General features: G+C 34.0%; 1 protein-coding gene and 1 long non-coding RNA gene across 2 annotated transcripts in view; one reads left to right on the forward strand and one right to left on the reverse strand.

Moving 5' to 3' along the window:
* The window catches only part of LOC111721221 (POTE ankyrin domain family member A-like), a 90,609-nt gene that overhangs the window by 20,138 nt on the left and 44,169 nt on the right, over nucleotides 1-26,302 (reverse strand). The window contains exons 9-12 of the mRNA XM_031938308.1: nucleotides 20,434-20,530; nucleotides 11,941-11,974; nucleotides 8,527-8,596; nucleotides 1,722-1,818 (exon numbers count right to left, since the gene is read on the reverse strand). Of these exons, the coding sequence (XP_031794168.1) occupies nucleotides 1,722-1,818; nucleotides 8,527-8,596; nucleotides 11,941-11,974; nucleotides 20,434-20,530 (298 nt within the window). The remainder of the gene's footprint in view (nucleotides 1-1,721; nucleotides 1,819-8,526; nucleotides 8,597-11,940; nucleotides 11,975-20,433; nucleotides 20,531-26,302) is intronic.
* On the forward strand, nucleotides 167-20,822 carry LOC116419259. Its single transcript, XR_004229518.1, has 3 exons — nucleotides 167-309; nucleotides 18,910-19,018; nucleotides 20,503-20,822. It is a non-coding gene; the product is annotated as an uncharacterized LOC116419259 (long non-coding RNA).

Genomic DNA, 26,302 nt, shown 5'->3' on the forward strand with positions numbered 1-26,302 from the left:
CTTAAAGGATCAACTATCTTTACAGATGCATCCAAACATAACATTTGTGCTGTATACTCTCGTGACATAACTATAGAGTAGTCAGAGAGTCTATTCTGCTGGAGATGAGTAATTTATGTCATAATGTGTGTATTCTATAGGAGAATCTTTGAATGTCTAGGAATAAAGTAACGATTTCTTTTTTCATCCCAGAAATTACCAAAGTAGACTGTACTTTGAGGTATAACTCAGACAAAGTGGGTAGGGAAAGTCACCCTTAATCTATCAATTTCCAGAGCATCTAGACCAATGAATTCATGGGACATTGGAGTAAGTAAATATTTACATATAATTCTTTTTATTCTTATTCTTATTTTTATTTTGCATTTGATCTATATTTCCCCGTATTAAAACTTTAGAAAACCAAATGGCTATTATGTTAAGTAGACTAAACCTTGGGATGGATTACACTGTTATGTACATAATAGTAGGTGCTCTGTAACATTAGTTGATCATGTTTATAATGAATATACCTTTAATAGAAACCAAAAAATTGATATATTGGGAAATAATTATCAGGAACATAAGTACACTCTAGAAAAACTTTGTGGACTTTATACATAAGAAAGTTTCTGAATAAAGACAAGAATTTCACTAGATGGCCTGAATGGATACAGGGCAGGACATTATGTAGAAATATAACCAAAATAGTTTGCCTGGAAAAGAGAGAAAACAAGCAATATGAACTAAGGCTGCAAAGCTGAGTTAGAGTTCTGTCCTGGTCCTTAGGAACTAGCATTTCTGCATCTGCCAAATAATTACTGGCAAGTGATTCCTCTCCCCAGTAATTAGGGAAAACTTTTTTTTTTCAATTTTATTTCATCCTTTGTCACTTCATTTTAACATCTTTAAACTCTGTTACTGGACTCTAAGGGTCAGCTAAGTGGTCATCAAGAAACTCCCAGTACATCTGGAGCTCCTCATATTCTGTGTGAAAGGAAGGGACTCTTTGGTTGTCATCTTCCACCACCTATGTTTCTCACTTCCTGCTGTCTACTTTCTTTCAGCTTTTGTCACTTTTGTTACCATTTCCTGTATTCAGGGTACAGTATAAAGGTCTGAACAAAAACAGATTAATCTAGCCTTTAATCAGCAGCTCCTTAAATTTTTTAAAAATGAAGTTTTATAACACATTTTCTTCATTTTATATTTTATCTAATAATACACAGGAATAAATAAACCAAAGGTTTCAGCATCTGGGGATGACAGAGATCAGTGAAGGCCTGAGGCAGGCCTGACATGAGGAAGGTCCCAAGCCTGTGACATAACCTATTATCAAAGAGGTAGTTATTTGTATAACTAACAAAGTAAACTAAAAAGTAGCTTATTCAGTTTCCTAAAACTAAGCAGAATGCAAAGACTGGATGGATATTAACAGAGATAATTCCTAGATACAATCAGTCACTTCACATTATATATATCTATTTCTGTTCTCTCTCTTTGTCCATTGAACTTTTCTCTCTCCAATATCTCTTCCTTGTTTTTTTTCTGCTCAGGCAAGCCTTTAGTCATACTCTTTATAGGTCCTGTGAGAGGCATTAGGACTTCATGCAATTTCTTCTGTGTATTTGATGATAGATTCTATACCAACCCCACATTCTAGCTCCTATTTCTCGAGCTCCAAGATGCCATTTTACTTTTTCTTTTTTAATAAAAACCCGACTTTCTACATAATATCTTACCTTCATGTTGTCCCAATGAATCACTGTCTTTTGTGTTTTGATTTGTTGATACAACTATACGTTTTGCAGATATTTCCAGGAGATTTTCATGGGAATGCTGATCAAATGAAAAGATCAAGGAAATAGTAAATAAGCTCACTGATGAAAACACTCCTGAATGTTTTCTTCTGATAAATTTTGAAGAATTTGCCCTTAGTGAGAAATGAGGGTTCTGTATAAAATAAAATGTTTTTATAACATTTTCTTCAAAAGAATGATGACACATGCTTATAATTTTCAAGATTAATCTTTAATCTGTTTTCTTTAGGGGAGGTATTTCTGGTAAACATTGTGCTGCAAGGCTGTGATACAGTTTTTCACACAGCGTAAACTTGTAATTAATGATAAAATTCTAACTCAGTATATTATGATGATTGTCATGATTGTATTACATAATATATATGTATAAAAATACTATTTTTCACAAGCTAATTATATGGAAGAAGATATCATTTGTATATACTTCCCCTTAGAAATATTGGTTTGTAGCAATCCTTTTTGTAGTGGCCAGAAATTAGAAATTGAAGGGATACCCATCAACTGGAGAATGGCTGAATAAATTGTGGTACATGAATGTTATGGAATATTATTGTTCTGTAAAAAATGACTAGCAGGATGAATACAGAGGGGCTTGGAGAGACCTACATGAACTGATGCTAAGTGAAATGAGCAGAACCAGGAGATCATTATACACTTGAATAACAATACTACATGATGATCAATTCTGATGGACATGGTTGTCTTCAACAATGAGAGGATCCAAATCAGTTCCAATTGATCTTTAATGAACAGAACCAGCTATACCCAGAGAAAGAACACTGGGAAATGAGTATGGACCACGACATCACATTTCCATTCTTTCTGTTATTATTTGCTTGCATTTTTGTTTTTTTCTTTTCAGGTTATTTTTATCTTCTTTCTAAATCTGATTTTTCTTGTGCAACAAGATAACTGTATAAATATGTATGCATATATTGTATTTAACATATACTTTACCATATTTAATATGTATGGGACTATCTGCCATCTAGAGCAGGGGGTGGCAGGAAGGAGGGGAAAAGTTGAAACAGAAGTTTTTGCCAGGGTCAGTGTTGAAAAATTACCCATGCATATGTTTTGTATATAAAAAGCTATAATAATAATAAAAAAAAGAAATATTGGTCTATTTGATAGTGGCCTGAGCTTGGAATCAGGCAGATTCATCTTCATGAATTAAATTTAAGTCTCAGACACTAGCTGTAGAAATGGCTTAAAAATTAGAAAATCATTCATCCATTCCAAATGGGACCACCACAAATTTATGATATATAATCTCAACCTATATTGCTTGCATGCTGAAAATCCTCCCTAGATCCTTTGATTCCTGATATCATCCCTTCTGTTCTTTGTAGTACTCTCTGTCCCTGCCACCACAATATATTGCCCCTTTACTGCAAGCAGCCTAGTAACAGACAGAATCAAAATAGATTTTTCAAGAATGTCTAAAGACAAGGAACTATGAAATTGGAACCCAATATTTACAAATGAAAGAAATATGGGTCACAAACCCCAAAATAGCTACCAAAAAAAAAAAAAAAAGGAAGGAAATGGATATTTGGACAAAAATAATGGTTAGAGCACCAAGGCTGCAGTCACAAAGATCTGAGTTCATTTGCTGTCTCAGACACTTACTAGTTGTGTGACCCTGAACCCAACCCAATTAACAGCTGTTTGTTTCAGTTTCCTCATCTATAAAATGGTGATGATAACAGTATTTACTTCTGAGGGCTGTTGTGTGAATCAAATATACTGTGCTTAGTGTAGTGTCTAGTATGGGATAAGTGCTATAAAATATTATTTATTAATTATATATAGTCCATTACTAATAAACATTTTTTCATCAAATCATATTTCTATGTGTAAGTTACTGTACTAGATTCAATGGGAGGTAAAAACAACGTTCTTTTCCCAAGGAGGTATAAAATGTTTATACCATTAACTATAACACAAAACAGTGTCAAAAACATGGTAAGAGGAAGAGCTTATTTCGATTGAGGAAGAGAGAAAGAAATGGGATAAATGAAGATTAATTTATAATTTTAGGCAAGCAGTGAAAGATAAGGTCTACAAGGAAAATTTATACCTCCCACTCTACACTAAAATAAACTCTACTAATAGGGATAATTTCATTTATTTATTTGGCGAAGTAATTGGAGTTAAGTGCTTTGTCCAGGATCACACAGTTATTATACTTGAAGAATCTGGGATCACATTTGAACTTTGATCCTACTTATTTCAGGGCCACTGCTCACCCATCTAGCTGCCCTATTAATTCAAATATTTAAAATTAAAATCTGTAATAAATAGAATAAGATTTTTGAGCTACTATGCAAGATACACTTCATCAAACAGAATAAGTACTGGAGACAAAATCAATAGGTATGTCTATACAGGATCCGTATAATATAAAAGTTAGGCTTTTAAAATTAAAAGAATAGAAAAAATTTGGAAAATATTTCCAATATCGATACAAATTAAGTTGGAAAATGAGAATATGGAATATATACATTCAAACCTTAACATTCATATGATTTTTACTTCAAGTATTTGTGTGATTTAATTAGTAACCTCATTTTCACAAGGTAGAAAAAAAATGAGAACCACAATATACCAAATTTGTGGAGCCTCTACTAGTCTCTTCCTTGTTCTTATCTGTCCCATTTTTATAGATTAAACAACTCTCTTTGCATTTCTCGTCTATGCACATTTACAAACTTTGCAAATCATACACTAATAAAACTATAATTAATTTTAGGATCACAAGATTATATAGCTTTAAAAAATTCCTATTAAGCAATATCCATACATACATATATATATGTATATATATATATATATATATATACATATATATATATATGTGTGTGTGTGTGTGTATATATGGGTATGTGTGTGTTTGTGTGTATGTGTGTTTGTGTGTATGTCAGAAACAATGTCAAGTGCTGAGAATACCAATACAAGCAAAAGAGAAGACTGCCTTCCCTACAAGGAGCTTAAATTTATTGAGAAAAGGAAGCTGGAAAAGGATCAAAGACTAGGTATTCACCTGGGGTCATGTCAGAAAATTACTTCAAAGAGAAGGCCTCTAAACTGGGGTTAGAAATAGTATGATCAATCATCTCTAGTTAAAGATTATGAACTTTGGTGGTCATAAGAACCTAATCCTCTCTTTCCCACATGTTCAATGTATAGTTTTGCCTTTAAAGTCATTTTCTAATTAATTCCAAGACAATGTGATAAATTTATAAATTTAGCAAAATACCTCAAAATGAAGAAATGATTGAATAAAATATATCATTAACTTCATGATAAATGTTCCAATTTTCCAATACTCAGAGAAACGTAAAAATAAACAAAAGCCTATCATATCATCTAGAAGGTTAAAAATTACAAAGAGGGAAGGAATAATAGAGGAGTAATTTGTTAAATTTCAAGCTTTCCAAATTTTCCCCAAATAGAAAAATTTGTGCCTCAGGGTGAATAGAGACTGGTGAAAGATCAAGATAATTTGGAGCAGAAGAGAGCTTCTGATATAACTCCAAAAGAACTGGAAAGACCCAAGGCTGAGAAATATTCTGTCTGAAGTGCAAACAACTCCAGGCTAGCCCCACAGAAATATCAAGTGGAGAATCCCACAGCTAGCTGATTATAGCTGAAGCCTTGGCAGAAACCACAGAGACCCTCACACCTCACCCCACTGATTGAGGTGAGTCCTATTGGGGTTTGAGTCCAGGAAGACATAGTGAATCTCAGCTGATTGGAAATGCCCACTGTGCTGCTGAGACAAGGCTGTGGCAAGAAGGAATCAGCACCTGGTGAGTACAGAAGTAGTAGAGCAGGGACCTTGTTGACTGTGTGCACTTGCAGGAGAATGGAGCTCTTGGTTTGGGATTCCTGATCAGTGTGAAGAGCTCAAGGGAAGCTTGAAGCTCCATCCTTTGACCCATGATTAGAGGTGCTTATACTAATAAGCCTCATTTAAAAAATTGAACCAACAAAGAAAGAACCCCAACACTGAAACATAATATGGGAACAGAGAAGATCAGGGTTCATCTTCAGAGGACTCTTTAGTAACAAAAAGCTTCTACCTCAAAGAGTTATGTGAAATGGTTATCTGTCCAGAAAGAATTTATAGAAGAATTCAAAAATCAAATGAAAGACATTGAGGAAAAACTAAAAAAAATGTCATCCAAGAAAATCAAGAAAAATATGAAAAAATTATTATGAATAAAAGTTAACCAACTAGAAAAGGAGGTACAGAATCTCAAAGATTAAAATAACTGAAAATTAGAAGTGAGCAAAGCCCATTAGATTTGGGCTTCTTCAAAGCCAGTAAAGCTATGAGAGATGAAGAAACAGACCAGAATGTGAAACATACTATTTGAAAAATGACAGATCTGAATAACAGATCAAGAAAAAAAAAATAGGAATAATTGGACTGACAGAAAGTTGGGATCCCCCCCCCAAATGACTTTTAAACGATAATGCAGGAAATAATCTAAGAATATTGTCCTGGAGTAACAGAACATTTGGGGAAAGTAGAAACAGAAAATAATTGATCCATCATCACTTCAAAAAGATCCTTTGTGGAAAATACACAAATATATTTACCAACGTTTGAAATCCTCAGATCAATAAGAAAATTTTGCTAGAAGCAAGAAAAAAAAACAATTTAAATATACTGGAGCTACAATTAGAATGGTAATGTATATTTATATATTTATAAGATTATATATATAATATATATATATATTATAAGATTTATCAGCCCTTACAATAAAAGACCACAGACTCCAGATCAATCTACCCACAATCAAAAACAAAAAAAACTAGACCTATGACCAAAAATATCATATCCAGAAAAATTATTTATATTAAATGAATTTGCAAAATTTCAGGACTTTCTATCAATCAAACCTGAACTTAACAGAAAATTTAACATATAAGAGTCAATATCAAAGATCATTAAGGAATTCAACATAGACAAAATGTTTAAACATCAATAAATTTTTTTAACATGGGAAATATACACTATATGTTTAAGATTCACATCAACAAAAAGAAATTCTGTCAGAGTTGAGGAAAAATAGTAATAATGGGATACAAATGAGGTTTGAAAGAAGAATCCGGCATTAGAGAGGGGGAAGGAAGACTCAGTTCTGAAAACCTGCTCACATTGGGAATCGATTCAATAGTCAACACTACATATATACCATGAAGAGTATAGGACCCTCCCAAATCTACAAAGAAATAAGGGGAGGGGGATGGGCAGACAGGGAAGAAAAGAGTGAGGAAAGAAGGCAAGGGAAAGATTCTGCAGTGGGGGAAGTTTAAGTGATAGCAAGGCAAGTTGTGGAGCAGAATTTAATTAAAGAGTCAGCAGAGATAGGAAATTCATGTGTACATGGTGTGTGTTTGTGTATGTATATATAGATGTATCTACATAAATATATCTTTTAGGTATAGCTTGCTTCAGGGTGGGAGGGGGGATGAAAGGGGAAAAAAGAGTAAAGTAAATGAGTAAAATAAGTCATATAGCAGACAAACAACAATTTTCAAAAAAGTGAAGAAAAAAATGGATATTCATGAATATAATTATTTTTACTAATATAAATCACTATATAAATTTCTCTACATATATGAATATATACATATATATGTACATACACATGCACATATATATATATATATATATATTTATATACACACATGTTTTTATAAACACACATATATATATTTATATTCACACACACACCCATATATATATTTTTATACATACACACACACACACACACACACACACACATATGCTTTTTTGATCTAGTAATTTGTTGCTATATGTTTTGAATCCTTCCTGAAGTTTTGTAGGGCATATGACAATGTTCTCTTTTGTTTGCTTTATTTTGTTTTGTATTACTTTTCTGTTTTTCTTTTTTTTATTGCTTTTTCAAATAAAATAAATTTTAAAAAATAAATAAAATGCCATAGAAAAAATACTCGTAGTGGGAAATTCTCATGTTCCACTAAAAGGACTGCATGGTGGTCAAGGTGTTTGAGAAAACAACATACAACAATCATAAAATTGATTCTGTCTTTTGATTCCATTAGTGAGAATTCATCCTAAAAAGAATAAAGGAAGGAACAATAGGATTTATGTGTACAAAAACATTCATAGCTGCTCTACTTGTAAAAAAAAAATTGGAAGCACCCTGTACAACCAACATTTAGGGAAAAGTATTATTATTATGATTATGGAAATGGATCACAGATTTGGAGGTAGAAGAAACCTTAAGTATCATTTAGAAAACAAAGATTTTAAAATAGAATTTATTTTAGAGTGACAGTCATGGAATATGAAGCCTGGTCCTCCACTCCAAATCTAGTACTTTTTTTCAGTGCATAAATAAATATAAAAGTACAAAGAAATATAGAGAGCGATATAGAAATATTGGCAGAAATATCTTGTATAAAAGTTGATTTCACCTAGTTTTTCAGAAGAAAATAAAAAAAAAAAGAAAAACACAACAAAACAGGTAGAGGTGAGGAAACTTTTAAGAAAACATAAAAAAAGCATATTTGTTTTAAAATCATTTAGGTCCATTTAACTTCATTTGGATCTTTCACGTTATATACTAAAGAGATTGTATACTATATTTAAAATACTTTTAACAAAGCAAAGCACCCTCAAAACTGAAATTTGAGTAAAAGAAAAATAAAGAAACTTTACCTTCATGTCAAAATCCAATTCATTATCTGAGCTTGATAAGTGATCATCAGATCCTGGTTTGTCAGAGACACTTTCAAAAAAGAAACCAAAAATTTACTTTTATTTCTAGAAGTCAATCATAAACAAGTGCAGGATGCTTTATCACCAAGTTATACATTGCAAAAGATGACTTAATAGAGCAGGATATATGAACTATTACTATTCCAAGATTCATTTTTGGTAGAGAAGAAAATATTAGTATAAAAGCTGTCAGTAAGTCTATCCTCCAGAATAATTTCGTTTTTAATTTTACAACCTTCTAAAGTTGACAAATGAACAAAATAGGACATAAATCACAGAATCATCAAAACCCTGGAATCTATTTGTAGTCTGTTTTCTGTGCCTTCCCTAGTAGGTTCTCACAAACACTTCCACTGTGAGTCTTATTTTTTCTTAGAGTTACCTTCCACAGGTTTCTTATCTAGATATGAGTTGTGTTTCTTATTATTCAATCATTTTAGCAGTATCTGATTCTTTGTGATCCCATCTGGCATCTTGGAATGGTATTGAAGTGGAATTCCATTCCTTTTCCCAGTTCATTTCACAGATGAAAGTGAGGCAAATAGAGATACATGGGACTTGCCTGGAATCACAGACTAATAAATATCAGATCCAGATTAGAACTCATAAAGATTAGTATTCCTGATTCCAAACCCAGGACATCACCCACTGCTTTGCCTACTTGCCTGATAGATATAAGAGTAGATAATAGTAGGTCTCCAAATACTAAGGGCAATCATTTACGTTCCTTGCTAGAAACAGTTTTTACAATTGCTGTGGTAATCTGCTTTCAGGGAGTTTCAATGTCAGGTTTATCAATACGGAGGAAGAGGGTAGTGGGGTCCAGAATTAAAGGAGGGTAAGGTATATGACTTGAGAGTGAATAGTGCAGGGAACTTTCAGAGAAGAAAGTTGTGCATTCAGATGTGCAACTATGGGCAACTAAAGTTGCCGGGGTCACTTGCTGAGTGTGACAAAATGGAAACTTGAATCCAGTTTTTTATTCCCACTCCCATTCCCTTTCCATTAACCCCAAAGCACTTCTTTTGCCAGTTCCTTAGGACATGTTAGTAACAAGACAGCTTTTCTTTTTTCTTTGTCCCTCCCTTCCCTTTCCTTCCTTTCTTCCCTTCCCTTTCTATCTTCTCCCTCCCTTTTCTTCCATCTTTTATCATCTAATTCTTTTATACACATGCCCAATTTCTTTTCCCTTCTCCTTAAACTTGCCAAGTGACTTTACTTTTTTGGTCATTTTTTAACATTCTTCTTCTATTTCAGTTGGATTTCATTATCTCTTCCTATACCACCACCACCTCCTCCTCCTTTTAGACTTCACCTTTTTTTTTTTTTGGTTTGTTTTATGTCCTGTATCTCCTTGGACTAACTTTCTTTTCTTCCTTTAAATGAATTCTTACTCCTTCAACTTAAAAGTCACTTTTAATTTCTCAAGGTCTTCTGAATTTGTTAACTTTTCATCTATTTTTTTGTTCCAAATTCTTAAGGATTCAAAATCATATTCACAGTTGTTTCCCCTTAAATTAAAATCTAATAAAAGAACTCATTTGGCCCCATTAATAAGAATAATGTAAATGCTGAAATATATCGATTAACCATAATCCTCTACCAAAGAAGATCAATTTTGCAGGACTGCCTTTTTAGCATATCTGAGACTGATTCAATCATCTCATTAGGCATCCTGCAACTATTCACAAAAACCCAATGTACATGAGAGTTTGTTCTTACCTAGACTGTTCCCTGTCTTCTCCTTAACTCCTTCTTAATAGTTTCTTTACTTTCTAGATCAATTCCTTAAATCCCTCCCCCTCTTCCCTCTGACTTTAGAGTATCTTGATTAATCATATTAATAAATGCCATCTTTATGGCTGTGATAAGTATCTCAGGTCATATTAGGAACCAGTCTAACTTAGATGTTTTGTGTGTGTATATGTATATATATATATATATATATATCTGATACTTCTTCATTCTTTGGATAAAAGTAGGAAGAAAGGTTCCAAACGTTCTTGGTATCGTAGGATTCTTCCTATCAACCTTCTGACACAATCACTCCTCACTTTGTGTCTTGTAGGGTTTTTTTTTCTTTTCTTTTTCAATTTTTTTTTATAATTTCCAGGAATACTATATTCTACTTAATCATCTAGAAAGTAGAAATGATTTTTTCCAAACTTTTCACCTTCTGTAATAAGTTATCACTGATAGCAACAAAGAGCACAGAATCTGTAGTTTACTTCAAAAATAACATTCTGTGCTGTGAGAAAATGAGTTCAGTAGAAGTGAGATATTTTAGCATCTTTACTCATTGTTGTTAATGGCTTTTACAACTAATGGTTTGCCATATGTGTTTGCCTTTCTAGGAGCTCTAGAGAAATGTATTTCTTAAAAAAAAAGTTTTACTACTACTTCTCAAGATACAATGCCAGCTAGTATGTCTCTAATTGGGAACAAGAATATTCCTGTCAAAGTCTCAAAGTTTAAAAGTAGCTTTCTACCACAGTTGTCCACAAGAATTCCCAGCAGAAACCACTCACCAGACACTTCCCTCTTCTTTCTACTTTTTTTCTCCTTGGTGAGAAATTTCCAAAATTTCTTAGTCTTAACTTAGGATCCTGGTCCCAGTGACTAATCCTACACTATATTGATAACCCCTTTATTTGAGCACTTATACTCCACAAGTATAAGATGATACATATTTGCACTGCAGATATACCTTCAAAGTCTTGTTAGGAATTCATCTGAAGTTGCTACTATGTGTGGTGGCCAAATGGAACTGGTTCATTCTTCATTCATCCAATAACTATTTATTAATAGTTACAGTAGAGAATTGTGGATAGGAAGTAGGAAGTCATAAAAATATAATAGATTCAAATATGTCCTTTTTTACATACTGATGTTGTGAGCTGAAACAAGTCACTTAATCCCTCAGCATTTGCAAGCAACTCTTTTAATGCAAAACAGTTGCCAGTTATGTAAATAAACACACGTTCAGAAACACTATGTGGATGGGCATGTGTGTGTGTGTGTGTCTTTGGATGTTTATATTTTAGTATATTATTTCTATATTGCACATTATACATATATACACACACACAAATATATATGTACATACATAATAATGTACATATACATAATATATATATACTTGCATATACTCATGCACCAAGTAGGTATTTATTAAAGCTAGTTTTTTGAAAGACAATATAAAAAAATGGATTAATGTTATAGTGGAAATTGTTGAAATTAAAGATAATGACTTTTGGAGGCATGAGAGTCTGCTTTGTACTGGTCTGAAAAACTGATTGAAGACTGGACCAAGAGGATTAATTAAAAGAAATGTAAATCTGATACAAAGCTTACCTGCTTAGAGAATCACTTGTAGAACTTCCTTCTGCTATTGTAGGGAAAAAAAGTAAAATATAATTAAAACTTAATACATAAAAAGACTATCAAAATCATAACTTCAAAGTACTTCTATAATGTGTGACATGAAAAGAATAATTTTAAAGCATTTCTACAATGTGTTTTTTGAGCAATGACAATATTACTGAAATGGAATTGTGCTATAGATAAATATCTAAGTAGAATGAGATGAGTAGAAATAGGTGGTCATAAAGTATTAGATATCTGTGAGTGATTTTGTTGCATTTACTGCTTCACACTAATAGAGCACAATTATCTCTAGCAGATAACATAAATAGAAGGAACAAGCTGCCATAACATAATTAATCTGGGCTTTTTCATGGAAGTAATTAAAAAAAGGCCACATTGAGAAACTGACTTTTCTCACCACAGTTCTCACAGATGGAATGTTTGGAAATGTAGTACTGCCACATGCAGCATGACATGGCATGACTTGCTTGCTCCATTATGTAAATCAGGGAAATCCAGAGACTTTGTTTAGTAAGACATATTTCTACCTCTTCTTCATGAGCAAGAGTCTAAAGCAATGTAAGTTGTCTACATCTGGACAGTCGTTAGAACAAAGGGATTAATGAATAGCAAATCAATGTATTTTTGTCTTTCCAAACCTTCCTGGGCAGAGAAGCAAAAATAAAAACAAATCTTATCATGTACAATGGACATCTATTATTTCTTCTGACTTTTGACTGCAAAATATACTTTAAAAATATTCAGCTGGACAGTGAAATAAACACTTTTTCTTTGTATCAACCATTACATGAGTATAAAGGGAAGAATTAATAAATGACCATTTGCCCATTTCACTGTGTATATTATTTTATTTAATTCATATCCATTCTCCAAAATTTACTTTTTCTAAGTCATCCATCGCAATGTTGCCAGATTGCTTCTGAAATGGTTATATTCAACTAAATATGAAATTTCATTAGTATGGAAATCATGATTATTAAAAATCTCCTTCATTGACAGAGTCTATGTGAATTAATAAATTGAGGCACTGAGAGTTTAAACAACCTGGATAGAATCAATTTGGGTGTATCACAAGTCAATTTGTACTAATGACTCCTAGTTGTAAAAGATAGCTTATTATGCAATCTTGCCAACTAATTTGTGAAATGGGGGGAATAAACCCACCTCATTTTAAAGTTCAATTGGCCAAATGCAAAGGAAAGTAAAAAAGCTAATTGAAGAAAATAATTCACTAAAAATAAGTGAATAGATGGAAGTAAATGATTCAAAAAGACATCAAGAACCAATCAAACCAAAGCAAAAAACTGAAAAACACAAGAAAATGTAAAATATCTCATTGGAGAAACAAATGACCTGGAAAATAAGGACGGAGAAATGGTCTAAGAATTATTAGACTACCTGAAAACCATGATGACAAAAATAGTTTAGTAAACATTTTTGAAGAAATCAAGGTGAAGCCCAAGAGCTGCTGTGGTAATAGGGAAGACCAAAACACCAACTTAGATGAGGACCAAATATCGACAGAGGAAATCTGAAAGAATGATATGAATTTGTCTCAAAGTCAAAGAGGATTTTTGGAAGTGCTCATAAAAGACTTCAAAAGGCAAATAAGAGAGGTAGAAGAAAAAATGAGAAAAAACTTAAAACTAGAAGGGGGCAAATGGAAGTTAATGACTTTCTGAGACAGCAAGAATCAGTGAAAACAAACAACACCAAATGATAGGAGGAAGAAAATGATAAATATTTCATTGGAAAAAATGACCAACCTGGAAAACAGATCTGAAAGCGACAATTTAAAATCATTGGCCAACTAAAATCAAAGGCCATGACCATAAAAAAGAGACTGGACAACATTCATCAAGAGATGATTAAATAAAACTGCCTTCATATTCTAGAAACAGAAGGGGAAAATACTCATTAAAAGAACCCATCCATCACCATCAGAAAGAGATTCCACAAGGAAAACCCTGAGAAATATTATTGTGAAACTCCAAAACTATAACCTCAAAGAAAAAGTACTGCCAGTTGTTAGGAAAAACAAAACAAAACAAAACAATTCCAATTATCAAGGAGCAACAGTCAGAATTTCCCAGGATCAGGCAGCTTTTACAATAAAGGGATTGGAAGGCCTGGAATAATATATGCTTGAAGGCAAAGGACTGAGAATTACAACCAAAAATTTACTGCCCAACTAGGCTGAGCATCATCTTTCATAGGAGGCAATAAATCTTCTGTGAAGTAAGACACTTTCAGCATTTTCTTTAAAAAAAAAAAAACAGAACAGAAAATTTAATCTACAAGCTCAGGACTCAAGAGAAATGTAGAAAATAAAAGAGGGGAAATTGTATATTATTTAAAGGCTAATCCATTTACATCCCTAGGTGGGAAAAATATACCTCTAACTCTCAAGAACTGTATGTCTCATTGGGGTCAGGAGGAGCATCATATGAAGGGAATGTATTGTTGTAAATGGACTGTGACTTGATGATACCAAAGAAAAAGGCATTAAGTGTAGAGGGCTGAAAATCCAAAAAGGTATGCTTGAATTACACAACAGAACACTTAAGGCTAATTTCCTATTTGATGTGAGATGATGGCTCTATATACATATTTAGATGAGATATTGATGTGATCGCTCTCCTCACCATTGGAGCTTGCTAATGTTTTGGTAGTGAGATAATTGTGGGCAAGGATTGGAGGGCTGGTGGAGAGAAGTCAGAGTCACTTGGTGGCAGGAGGAGAAGAAGAGAGGCTGGAGACTCTGGACTCCAGAATGCAGGATACATCTTTGGCAAGCCTTGTGCAGCTTGCCTCTCTCCTTCACGTCTCTCCCTAAAGACCAAGAACTTTGATTAATCCTGACTCCGACTGAACCATCCTGAGGCCCTCCAGGGAGCTAGTCCAGACATTACATTTGGCGCCCCAACGTGTACTAAGGATCATAATTTCAGTGAAGAAGTCCCTGTGACCAGGAAACAGGGAACTTTGTTAAGGGTTAAATGAGTTAACTTTCATTTTCTAGCTGAAATGGGGTAGATATTAGGAAAGATTCTCCTCCATACCACCCCCACCACCACCCTGAGGGAGCTCTATAGAAAGCATACTTAGGTTAATAAAGAGGCAAGGTTTGCTTGTAATTTGGGAGCAGATTGGTGGACTCTTAGAACCATTAGAATCCATGTCCCTTTGGTTCTTCCAGGAAGAGGAAATAGAGGCAGATAATTGGAAATTAGTAGGAGAGTAACCAAGTGAATATAACAATGATAATGGTCCTGATTCAATTTCTAAGGAAACATTCTATATATACAACCCAATACAATTGACCTTAAAGAATCTCACAAGTTTTAAGAAAAAGAAAAGTTTTTTTAAGGAGAACAGCCAGACAAGGAAGCGGGAGGAGAAAGAGAAAGAGAAGGGGGGTGATACAGATAAAATAGCCAAAAGGCATGGGGAGTTGAATGAACTTAAAAGGTGATTCTCACTCTTGAAGCTCAGCTTCATCTCCACCTACACCTGAGCAGGCCTTTGACCTTCCCCCATCAACTTCACCTTTTTGGGCAGAGGAAGGAGGAGGAGTGATACTACCAGTACCTCTCCGTAGCAACCAATCTCTCCTATGACTCTATTGCAAAAGGCACTATTTAAAGCCAAAGAGGAAGGGCAGAATAAAGCTGATTTGAGAATGGAAATTTATCCTGTGATTGAACAGTTTAACTCTTCAGATCAATACAAAAGAAGATATACTCCGTTCAATCTAGAAATTATCAAAGATCTGAAAAAGGCTTGCACTCTTTATGGGGCTACATCATCTTATGTAAAGATGTTATTAGGGAATTTGGCTTATAAAATTTTAAGCCCTAGTGATTGGAAATCTATAGCAAGAACATGAGTGGAACTTGCACAAAACTTGTTGTAGCTTTCTGAGTATAGTGAACTCTGTAGGATACAAATCCAACAAATTAGGCAAACTTGAGTTAATATACAGATCACCTGTGACCAACTAACAGATGTAGGTTGTTATGCAGATTAATTCTTCAGTACAGATTAATTACCCTGTAGCAGCAGCAAATTGCTTCTGAATATCAAATCATGGGGGACCCTCTAGACAAGATAGAGGGGAAGCCTTCACAAAAACAGAGCAAGGTCCAAATGAACCTTTTGCTGATTTTGTGGGACGTCTGAAGACAGCTGTCATACAAACTATTGGTGAAAATGCAGCAAAAGAAATTATGATAAGAGAACTTCCTAAAGAAAATGCTAATGAGGTTTGTACAAGAATTATACTGGGACTACACAAAGATGCTCCTTTAGCAGAGATCATAAGACACTGTGCCACAGTGGGCACAAATACCTTTTATAATCAGTCTATGATGCAGACTTCCCAGGATCTGAACATGGGAATACAGGGTCCCTTTTGGCAAGGGACTTCCAGAGAGACTCATCAATGCTTTCAATGTAGGGCATTTGAAAGCTCAATATTGGCATAAAGAGAGAGGGAGAAAACAGGGTGGGAGAACAAGACCCTAAACCCCATGTCAAAAATGCAACAGAGGCTTCCATTGGGCATCAGAATGTAGACTGATTTAGGGAAACGGGATGGGGAGCCCAGCCACAAAGCCCCAGACAAAAAGTACTTGGGGTGAGATGGCAGCCGATGCTACACCCATAGAGTGTCTAGAAGTTCAGTATTCAGACATGACCAATCATCCAAGAAGCAATCTGATTGGAGAAAGGGATTACAATTGGGGAGAATAGAATTGTATGCAACTGAGATATCCCCTGGAGAGGTGAAATCTGTTCCTCTCTAGCCTATGGATTACTTGCCTCCAGGCATAGTAGGCTTCACCATTTCACCTCCTGAAAGTACTTACAAAACCTTGTTCACAGAACTGTGTTCATCCATACACTTGCTCAATATCTATATAAATGGCATACCATTAGATGGATTGGTAAACACTAGTGCAGACTGTACAGTCATTAGAGGTGCAACTGGCCCAGTCACTGCCCAAAGATTAAGGCAGACACCTATATGTCTGGAGTAGAAGGATCAATAGCAGCTGAAGTTAGTACTATCCCTTTGAAATGGGTATTTGAAGATGAAACAGGAGTTTTTACTCCTTTTATAGTTGAAAAAATCCCCATCAATCTGTGGGGAAGAGATATTTTACAACAATTAGGATTAAAAATGAGTACCTAGGTTTTTTAGGCAGGGCTCTGTTAAAGGTCTGCCAACACTTTCATTTATTCCTATCCAATGGAAAACTGATACACCACTGTCTATAGAACAGTGCCCCTTAGGTAGTGATAAAATTCAGGCCTTATTAGATATGGTATAGGAGCAACTTGACCAAGGACACTTACAACCTTCTCTAAGTCCTTGGAATTCCCCAGGATTTGTTCTAAGAAAGAAATCTGGAAAATGGAGGATATTGACTGAATAAAGAAAGGTAAATGAACAGATGGAAACTATGGGAAAGCTTCAGTCTGGGCTTCCATCTCCTACTCAATTGTCTGGAGAAATTTATATTTTAATATATTTAACATCTACTGGTCATCCTGCCATCTGGGGGAGGGGGTGAGGTAAGAAGGGGAAAAATTGGAATAAGAGGTTTGGCAATTGTCAATGCTGTAAAGTTACCCCTATATATAACCTGTAAATAAAAGGCTATTAAAATAAAAAAAAAAGAAATTATCACAAATTTTCCTGGAAAGTGGAAAAAAATGAATTGCCTAGAGAATGGCCTCTTTGGGTTATAGACATTAAGCATTATTTCTATTCTGTCCTTCTGGATGAGTAAGATATGAAAAGATTTGCCTTTTTAGTGCCCAGCGTTAACTTAGCTGAGCCTTATAAAAGGTATGAAGGGACAGTTTTGGCACAGTCAATGAAAAATAGCCCTACTATGTTTCAAATGCATGTTGCTGCTGCTCTTACTCCAGTAAGAAAAGAATTTCCAAAAGTTATGTTACTACATTACATGGATGATATATTGGGATGTGTACCTGAGGAGCAAATGTTAGAAGCAAGTCTATAAAGACCATAGAAACACTAAAGAACTACAAACTGCACATAGCTCCAGAAAAAATTCAAAGACATGTTCTTTTTCAATATTTAGGATATGAAGTATACCTTTAGGTGCTTATAGTACAAAAATTTTCCTTAAGAACAGAGAAGCTAAACACCTTAAATGACTTATAAAAATTGATAGGAGATATGCAATGGATGTGTCCAGTGTTAGCCTTGACTACCTGTCAATTGCAACCATTATATGACATTTTAAGGGGAGACAGTGCCTTAAACTCCCCACTTAAGCTTACAAAAGAAGCTTAAGAGGCTTTGAGAGAAGTTGAACCGGCTTTACCCAATGTGTTTGAAAGAGTCACTCAAAAACCCTTGGAATGATCAGATTTTGGAACAAAAGAGGCACCCAAAGCAGTCCTTCATCAAGGAGTGATAGAGTGAGTGAACCTCCTAGCACAACCAGACCAAAGCCTTACTCTTTACCCAGTGTTTGTGGCTAGAATCTTATTAAAGGCCATTAAATGAGCAGTACAATTATCTGGGATAAGACATAAGAAGATATACACCTTTTATACCAATGCACAAATTAATGTATGCTGTGAAACCATCCCAGAGTGGCAATTTTATTTGCCAGGGCACCAAATTTTACACACGGGTCTCCATAACCTGGCTATTACATAATTAGTGATGGATTCTTGAAGAAAAGATTTCTAAAGTTCCTCTTAAAGGATCAACTATCTTTACAGATGCATCCAAACATAACATTTGTGCTGTATACTCTCATGACTTAACTACAGAGTAGTCTAGAGAGAGTATATTCTGCTGGAGATGAGTAATTTATGTCATAATGTGTGTATTCTATAGGGGAATCTTTGAATGTCTAGCAATAAAATAACAATTTTTTTTCATCCCAGAAATTACCAAAGTAGACTGTACATAACTCAGACAAGATGGGTAGGGAAAGTCACCCTTAATCTATCAATTTCCAGAGCATCTAGACCAATGAATTCATGGGACATTGGAGTAAGTAAATATTTACATATAATTCTTTTTATTCTTATTCTTATTTTTATTTTGCATTTGATCTATATTTCCCCGTATTAAAACTTTAGAAAACCAAATGGCTATTATGTTAAGTAGACTAAACCTTGGAATGGATTACACTGTTATGTACATAATAGTAGGTGCTCTGTAACATTAGTTGATCATGTTTATAATGAATATACCTTTAATAGAAACCAAAAAATTGATATATTGGGAAATAATTATCAGGAACATAAGTACACTCTAGAAAAACTTGTGGAGTGTATACATAAGAAAGTTTCTGAATAAAGACAAGGATTTCACTAGATGGCCTGAATGGATACAGGGCAGGACATTATGTAGAAATATAACCAAAATAGTTTGCCTGGAAAAGAGAGAAAACAAGCAATATGAACTAAGGCTGCAAAGCTGAGTTAGAGTTCTGTCCTGGTCCTTAGGAACTAGCATTTCTGCATCTGCCAAATAATTACTGGCAAGTGATTCCTCTCCCCAGTAATTAGGGAAAACGTTTTTTTTTTTTTCAGTTTTATTTCATCCTTTGTCACTTCATTTTAACATCTTTAAACTCTGTTACTGGACTCTAAGGGTCAGCTAAGTGGCCATCAAGAAACTCCCAGTACATCTGGAGCTCCTCATATTCTGCTTGAAAGGAAGGGACTCTTTGGTTGCCATCTTCCACCACCTATGTTTCTCACTTCCTGCTGTCTACTTTCTTTCAGCTTTTTGTCACTTTTGTTATCATTTCCTGTATTCAGGGTACAGTAAAAAAGCCTGAACAGAAACAGAATAATCTAGACTTTAAGCAGCAGCTCCTTAAGTTTTTTAAAAATGAAGTTTTATAACACATTTTCTTCACTTTATATTTTATCTAATAATACACAGGAATAAATAAACCAAAGGTTTCAGCATCTGGGGATGACAGAGATCAGTGAAGGCCTGAGGCAGGCCTGAAATGAGGAAGGTCCCAAGCCTGTGACATAACCTATTATCAAAGAGGTAGTTATTTGTATAACAAAGTAAACTAAAAAGGAGCTTATTCACTTTCCTAAAACTAAGCACAATGCAAAGGCTGGATGGATATTAACAGAGATAATTCCTAGATACAATCAGTCACTCCACATCATATGTATCCATTTCTGTTCTCTCTCTTTGTCCACTGAACTTTTCTCTCTCCAATATCCCTTCCTTTTTTTTTCTGCTCAGGCAAGCCTTTAGTCATACTCTTTATAGGTCCTGTGAGAGGTATTAGGACTTCATGCAATTTCTTTTGTGTATTTGATGATAGACTCTATATCAACCACACGTTCTAGTTCCTATTTCTCGAGCTCCAAGATGTCATTTTATTTTTTCTTTTTTAATAGAAACCCGACTTTCTACATAATATATAATCTTACCTTCATGCTGTCCCAATGAATCACTGTCTTTTGAGCTTTGATCTGTTGATACAACTATCTGTTTTGCAGATATTCCCGGGAGATTTTCATGGGAATGCTGATCAAATGAAAAGATCAAGAAAATAGCAAATAAGCTCACTGATGAAAGCACTCCTGAATGTTTTCTTCTGATAAATTGTGAAGAATTTACCCTTAGAGAGAAATGAGGGTTCTCCATAAAATAAAATGTTTTTATAACATTTTCCTCAAAAGAATGATAACATGGTTACACTTTTCAAGATTACTCTTCTTTTTTCTTTAGGGGAAGTATTTCTGGTAAACATTGTGCTGCAAGGGTGTGATATAATTTTTCACACAGGCTAAACTTGTAATTAATAATAAAATTCTAACTCAGTATATTACTATGATTGTCATGATTGTATTACATAATATATATATATATATATATATGTATAAATACTATTTTTCAGATCCCCATAATATGGGAGAAGAAATTATCATTTGTACATAATTCCCCTTAGAAATATTGGTTTGTGGCAGTCCTTTTTCTAGTGGCTAGAAATTAGAAATTGAAGGGATGCCCATCAACTGGAGAATGGCTGAATAAATTGTGGTACATGAATGTTATGGAATATTATTGTTCTGTAAGAAATGACCAGCAGGATGAATACAGAGGGGCTTGGAGAGACCTACATGAACTGATGCTAAGTGAAATGAGCAGAACCAGGAGATCATTATGCACTTCAACAACAATACTACATGATGATCAATTCTGATGGACATGATTGTCTTCAACAATGAGAGGATCCAAATCAGTTCCAATTAATCTTTAAGGAACAGAACCAGCTATATCCAGAGAAAAGAACACTGGGAATGAGTATGGACCACGACATAAGATTCCACTCCTTCTGTTACTGTTTGCTTGCATTTTTGTTTTTTTCTTCTCAGGTTATTTTTATCTTCTTTCTAAATCTGATTTTTCTTGTGCAACAAGATAACTGTATAAATATGTATGCATATATTGTATTTAACATATACTTTTAACATATTTAATATGTATGGGACTACCTGCCATCTAGAGCAGGGGGTGGCAGGAAGGAGGGGAAAAGTTGAAACAGAAGTTTTTGCCAGGGTCAGTGTTGAAAAATTACCCATGCATATGTTTTGTATGTAAAAAGCTATAATAAAAAAATGAAAAAGAAATATTGGCCTATTTGATAGTGGCCTGAGCTTGGAATCAGGCAGATTCATCGTCATGATTTAAATTTAAGTCTCAGACACTAGCTGTAGAAATGGCTTAAAAATTAGAAAATCATTCATCCATTCCAAATGAGACCACCACAAATTTATGATATATAATCTCAACCTATATTGCTTGCATGCTGAAAACCCTCCCTAGATCCTTTGATTCCTGATGTCATCCCTTCTGTTCTTTGTAGTGCCCTCTGTCCCTGCCACCACAATATATTGCCCCTTTACTGCAAGCAGCCTAGTAACAGACAGAATCAAAATAGGTTTTTCAAGAATGTCTAAAGATAAGGAACTATGAAATTGGAACCCAATATTTACAAATGAAATGGGTCACAAACCCCAAAATAGCTACCAAAAAAGAAAAGGAAGGAAATGGATATTTGGACAAAAATAATGGTTAGAGCACCAAGGCTGCATTCACAAAGATCTGAGTTCATTTGCTGTCTCAGACACTTACTAGTTGTGTGACCCTGAACCCAACCCAATTAACAGCTGTTTGTTTGTTTCCTCATCTATAAAATGGTGATGATAACAGTACTTACCTCTAAGGGCTGTTGTGTGAATCAAATATAATGTGCTTAGTGTAGTGTCTAGTATGGGATAAGTGTTATAAACGATTACTTATTAATTATATGTAGTTCATTACTAATACAATAAATTCACTAAGGAAAAAAGTTTATCAAATCATATTTCTATGTGTAATTTCTCTACCAGATTCAATGGGAGGTAAAAACAATGTTCTTTTCCCAAGGAGGTATAAAATATTTATACTAATAACTATAACATAAAATAGTGTGGAAAAATATGGTAAGAAGTAGAGCTTACTTCGACTGAGGAAGAGAGAAAGAAATGGGATAAATGAAGATTAATCTATAATTTTAGGCAAGCAGTGAAAGGTAAGGTCTACAAAGAAGATTTATACCTCCCACTCTACACTACAATAAACTCTACTAATAGGGATTAATTTTTTTTTTTTGGGTGAAGCAATTGGAGTTAAGTGCCTTGTCCAGGATCACACAGTTATTATACTGTAAAATCTGGGATCACATTTGAATTTTGTTCCTCCTTATTCCAGGACCACTCCTCTAACTGCTCACCCATCTAGCTGTCTTTATTAATTTAAATATTTAAAATTAAAATCTATAACAAAAGGAATAAGATTTTTGATCAATCATGCAGGAAACATTTTATCAAACAGAATAAGTACTGAAGACAAAATCAATAGGTATGTCTATACAGGATCCGTATAATATAAAAGTTAGGCTTTTAAAACTAAAAAAATAGAAAAAAATTTAGAAAATATTTCAAATATCTATACAAATTAAGTTGGATAATGAGAATATGTAATATATACATTCAATCCTTAACATTCATATGCTTTTAACTTCAAGCATTTGTGTGATTTAGTTAGTAACCTCATTTTCACTTCAATGACCACAACCTGTATGCAAGGTAGAGAAAAAAATGAGAACCACAATGTAGCAAATTTGTGGAGCCTCTTCTAGTCCTTTCATTGGTCTTATCTGTCCTATTTTTTTAGATTAAACAACTCTCTGTGCATTCCTTGTCTATGCAAATTTACCTTTGCAAATCATACACTAATAAAACTATAATTAATTTTAGGATCACAAGATTATATAGCTTTTAAAAATTCCTATTAAGCAATATACATATATATGTGTATATGTGTGTGTATGGGTATTTGTATCTATATATGTCAGAAATAATGTCAAGGGCTGAGAATACCAATACAAGCAAAAGAGAAGACTGCCTTCCCTACAAGGCAATTCTAATGAGAAAAGGAAGCTGGAAAAGGGTCAAAGACTAGATATTCATCTGGGGTCAGGTCAGAAAATTACTTCAAACAGAAGAACTCTAAATTGGGGTTAGAAATAGTATGATCAATCATCTCTAGTTAAAGATTATGAACTTTGGTGGTCATAAGAACCTAATCCTCTCTTTCCCATATGTTCAATGTATAGCTTTGACTTTAAAGTCATTTTCTAATTAATTCCAAGACAATTGAGGATTAACATGATACATACCTCTAAATTTAGCAAAATACCTCAAAATGAAGAAATGATTGAATAAAATATATCATTAATTTCATGATAAATGTTCCAATTTTCCAACACTCAGAGAAACTTAAAAATCAACACAAGCCTATTATATCATCTAGAAGGTCAAAAATTACAAAGAGGGAAGGAAGATAGAGGAGTAATTTGTTAAATTTCAAGCTTTCCAAATTTTCCCCAAATAGAAAAATTTGTGCCTCAGGGTGAATAGAGACTGGTGCAAGATCAAGAAAATTTGGAGCAGAAGAAGGCTTCTGATATAACCCCAAAAGAACTAACTGGAAAGACCCAAGGCTGAGAAATATTCTGTCTGAAGTGAAAACAACTCCAGGCTAGCCCCACAGAAATATCAAGTGGGGATCCCACAGCTAGCTGAGTATGGCTGAAGCCTTGGCAGAAACCACAGAGACCCTCACATCTCACCCCACTGATTGGGGTGAGTCCTATTGGGGTTTGAGTCCAGGAAGACATAGTGAATCTCAGCTTATTGGGAATCCCCACTGTGCTGCTGAGACAAGGCTGTGGCAAGAAGGAATCAGCACCTGGTGAGTACAGAAGTAGTAGAGCAGGGACCTTGTTGGCTGTGCGCACTTGCAGGAGAATGGAGCTCTTGGTTTGGGATTCCTGATCAGTGTGAAGAGCTCAAGGGAAGCTTGAAGCTCCATCCTTTGACCCATGATTAGAGGTGCTTATACTAATAAGCCTCATTTAAAAAATTGAACCAACAAAGAAAGAACCCCAGCACTGAAACATATTATGGGAACAGAGAAGATCAGGGTTCATCTTCAGAAGACTCTTTAGTAACAAAAAGCTTTTACCTCAAAGACTTATGTGAAATGGTTATCTGTCCAGAAAGGATTTATAGAAGAATTCAAAAATCAAATGAGAGACATTGAGGAAAAACTAAAAAAAATGTCATCCAAGAAAATCAAGAAAAATATGAAAAAATTATTATGAATAAAAGTTAACCAACTAGAAAAGGAGGTACATAATCTCAAAGATGAAAATAATTGAAAATTAGAAGTGAGCAAAAAAGCCCATTAGATTTGGGCTTCTTCAAAGCCAGTAAAGCTATGAGAGATGAAGACCAGAATGTGAAACATACTATTTGAAAAATGACAGATCTGAATAACAGATCAAGAAAAGAAAATATAGGAATAATTGGACTGACAGAAAGTTGGGACCTTCCCCCCCAAATGACTTTGGTACAATAATGCAGGAAATAATCCAAGAATATTATCCTGGAGTAACAGAACATTAGGGGAAAGTAGAAATAGAAAGAAATTGATTGATCATCACTTCAAAAAGATCCTTTGTGAAAAATACACAGATATATTTACCAAAGTTTGAAATCCTCAGATCAATAAGAAAATTTTGCTAGAAGCAAGAAAAAAAACACTTTAAATATGCTGGAGCTACAATTAGCATTGTACAAGATTTATCAGGCCTTACAATAAAAGACCACAGACTCCAGATCAATCTACCCACAATCAAAAAAAAAAAACAAAAAACAAAAAACTAGACATGTGACCAAAAATATCACATCCAGAAAAATTATTTATATTAAATGAATTTGCAAATTTTCAGGACTTTCTATCAAACCTGAACTTAACATAAAATTTAACATATAATAGTCAATATCAAAGATCACTTTTAAGTAATTCAACATAGACAAAATGTTTAAACATCAATAAATTTTTTTAACATGAGAAATGTACACTATATGTTTAAGATGCACATAAACAAAAAGAAATTCTGTCAGAGTTGAGGTAAAAATAATAATGGGATACAAATGAGGTGTGAAAGAAAATAGAAACTGGCATTAGGGAGGGGGGAGGGAGACTCAATTCTGAAAACTACTCACATTGGGAATCGGTTCAATAGTCAACACTACATATATACCATGAAGAGTATAGGACTATCCCAAATCTATAAAGAAATAAGGGCAGAGGGATGGGGAGACAGGGAAACAAAGAGTGGGGAAAGAAGGCAGGAGAAAGATTCTTCAGGGGAGGAAGGTTTAGTAATAGCAAGGCAAGTTTTGGAGCAGAATTTAATTAAAGAGTCAGCAGAGATAGGAAAGTCATGTGTACGTGGTATGTATGTGTGAGTGTGTTTATGTAGATATATATAGATGTTATCTACATAAATATATCTTTTACCTATAGTTTTCTTTAGGTTGGGAAGGGGGATGGAAGGGGAAAAAAGAGTAAAGTAAATGAGTAAAATAAATAAGTCTAACAGCAGACAAAGAACAATTTTCAAAGAAGTGAAGAAAAAATGGATATTCATGAATATAATTTCTTTTACTAATATATATCTCTACATAAATTTCTCTACATATACTTATATATACATATATATGTACATACACACACACACATATATATATATATATAAATATATATATATATATATGCTTTCTTGATCTGGTAATTCGTTGCTATATGTTTTGAATCCTTCCTGAAGCTTTGTAGGGCATATGACAATGTTCTCTTTTGTTTGCTTTATTTTGTTTTGTATTCCTTTTCTGTTTTTCTTTT

The sequence above is a fragment of the Sarcophilus harrisii genome, chromosome 5 (genome assembly GCF_902635505.1).
Source record: "Sarcophilus harrisii chromosome 5, mSarHar1.11, whole genome shotgun sequence".
In the NCBI taxonomy this organism is placed as follows: domain Eukaryota; kingdom Metazoa; phylum Chordata; class Mammalia; order Dasyuromorphia; family Dasyuridae; genus Sarcophilus; species Sarcophilus harrisii.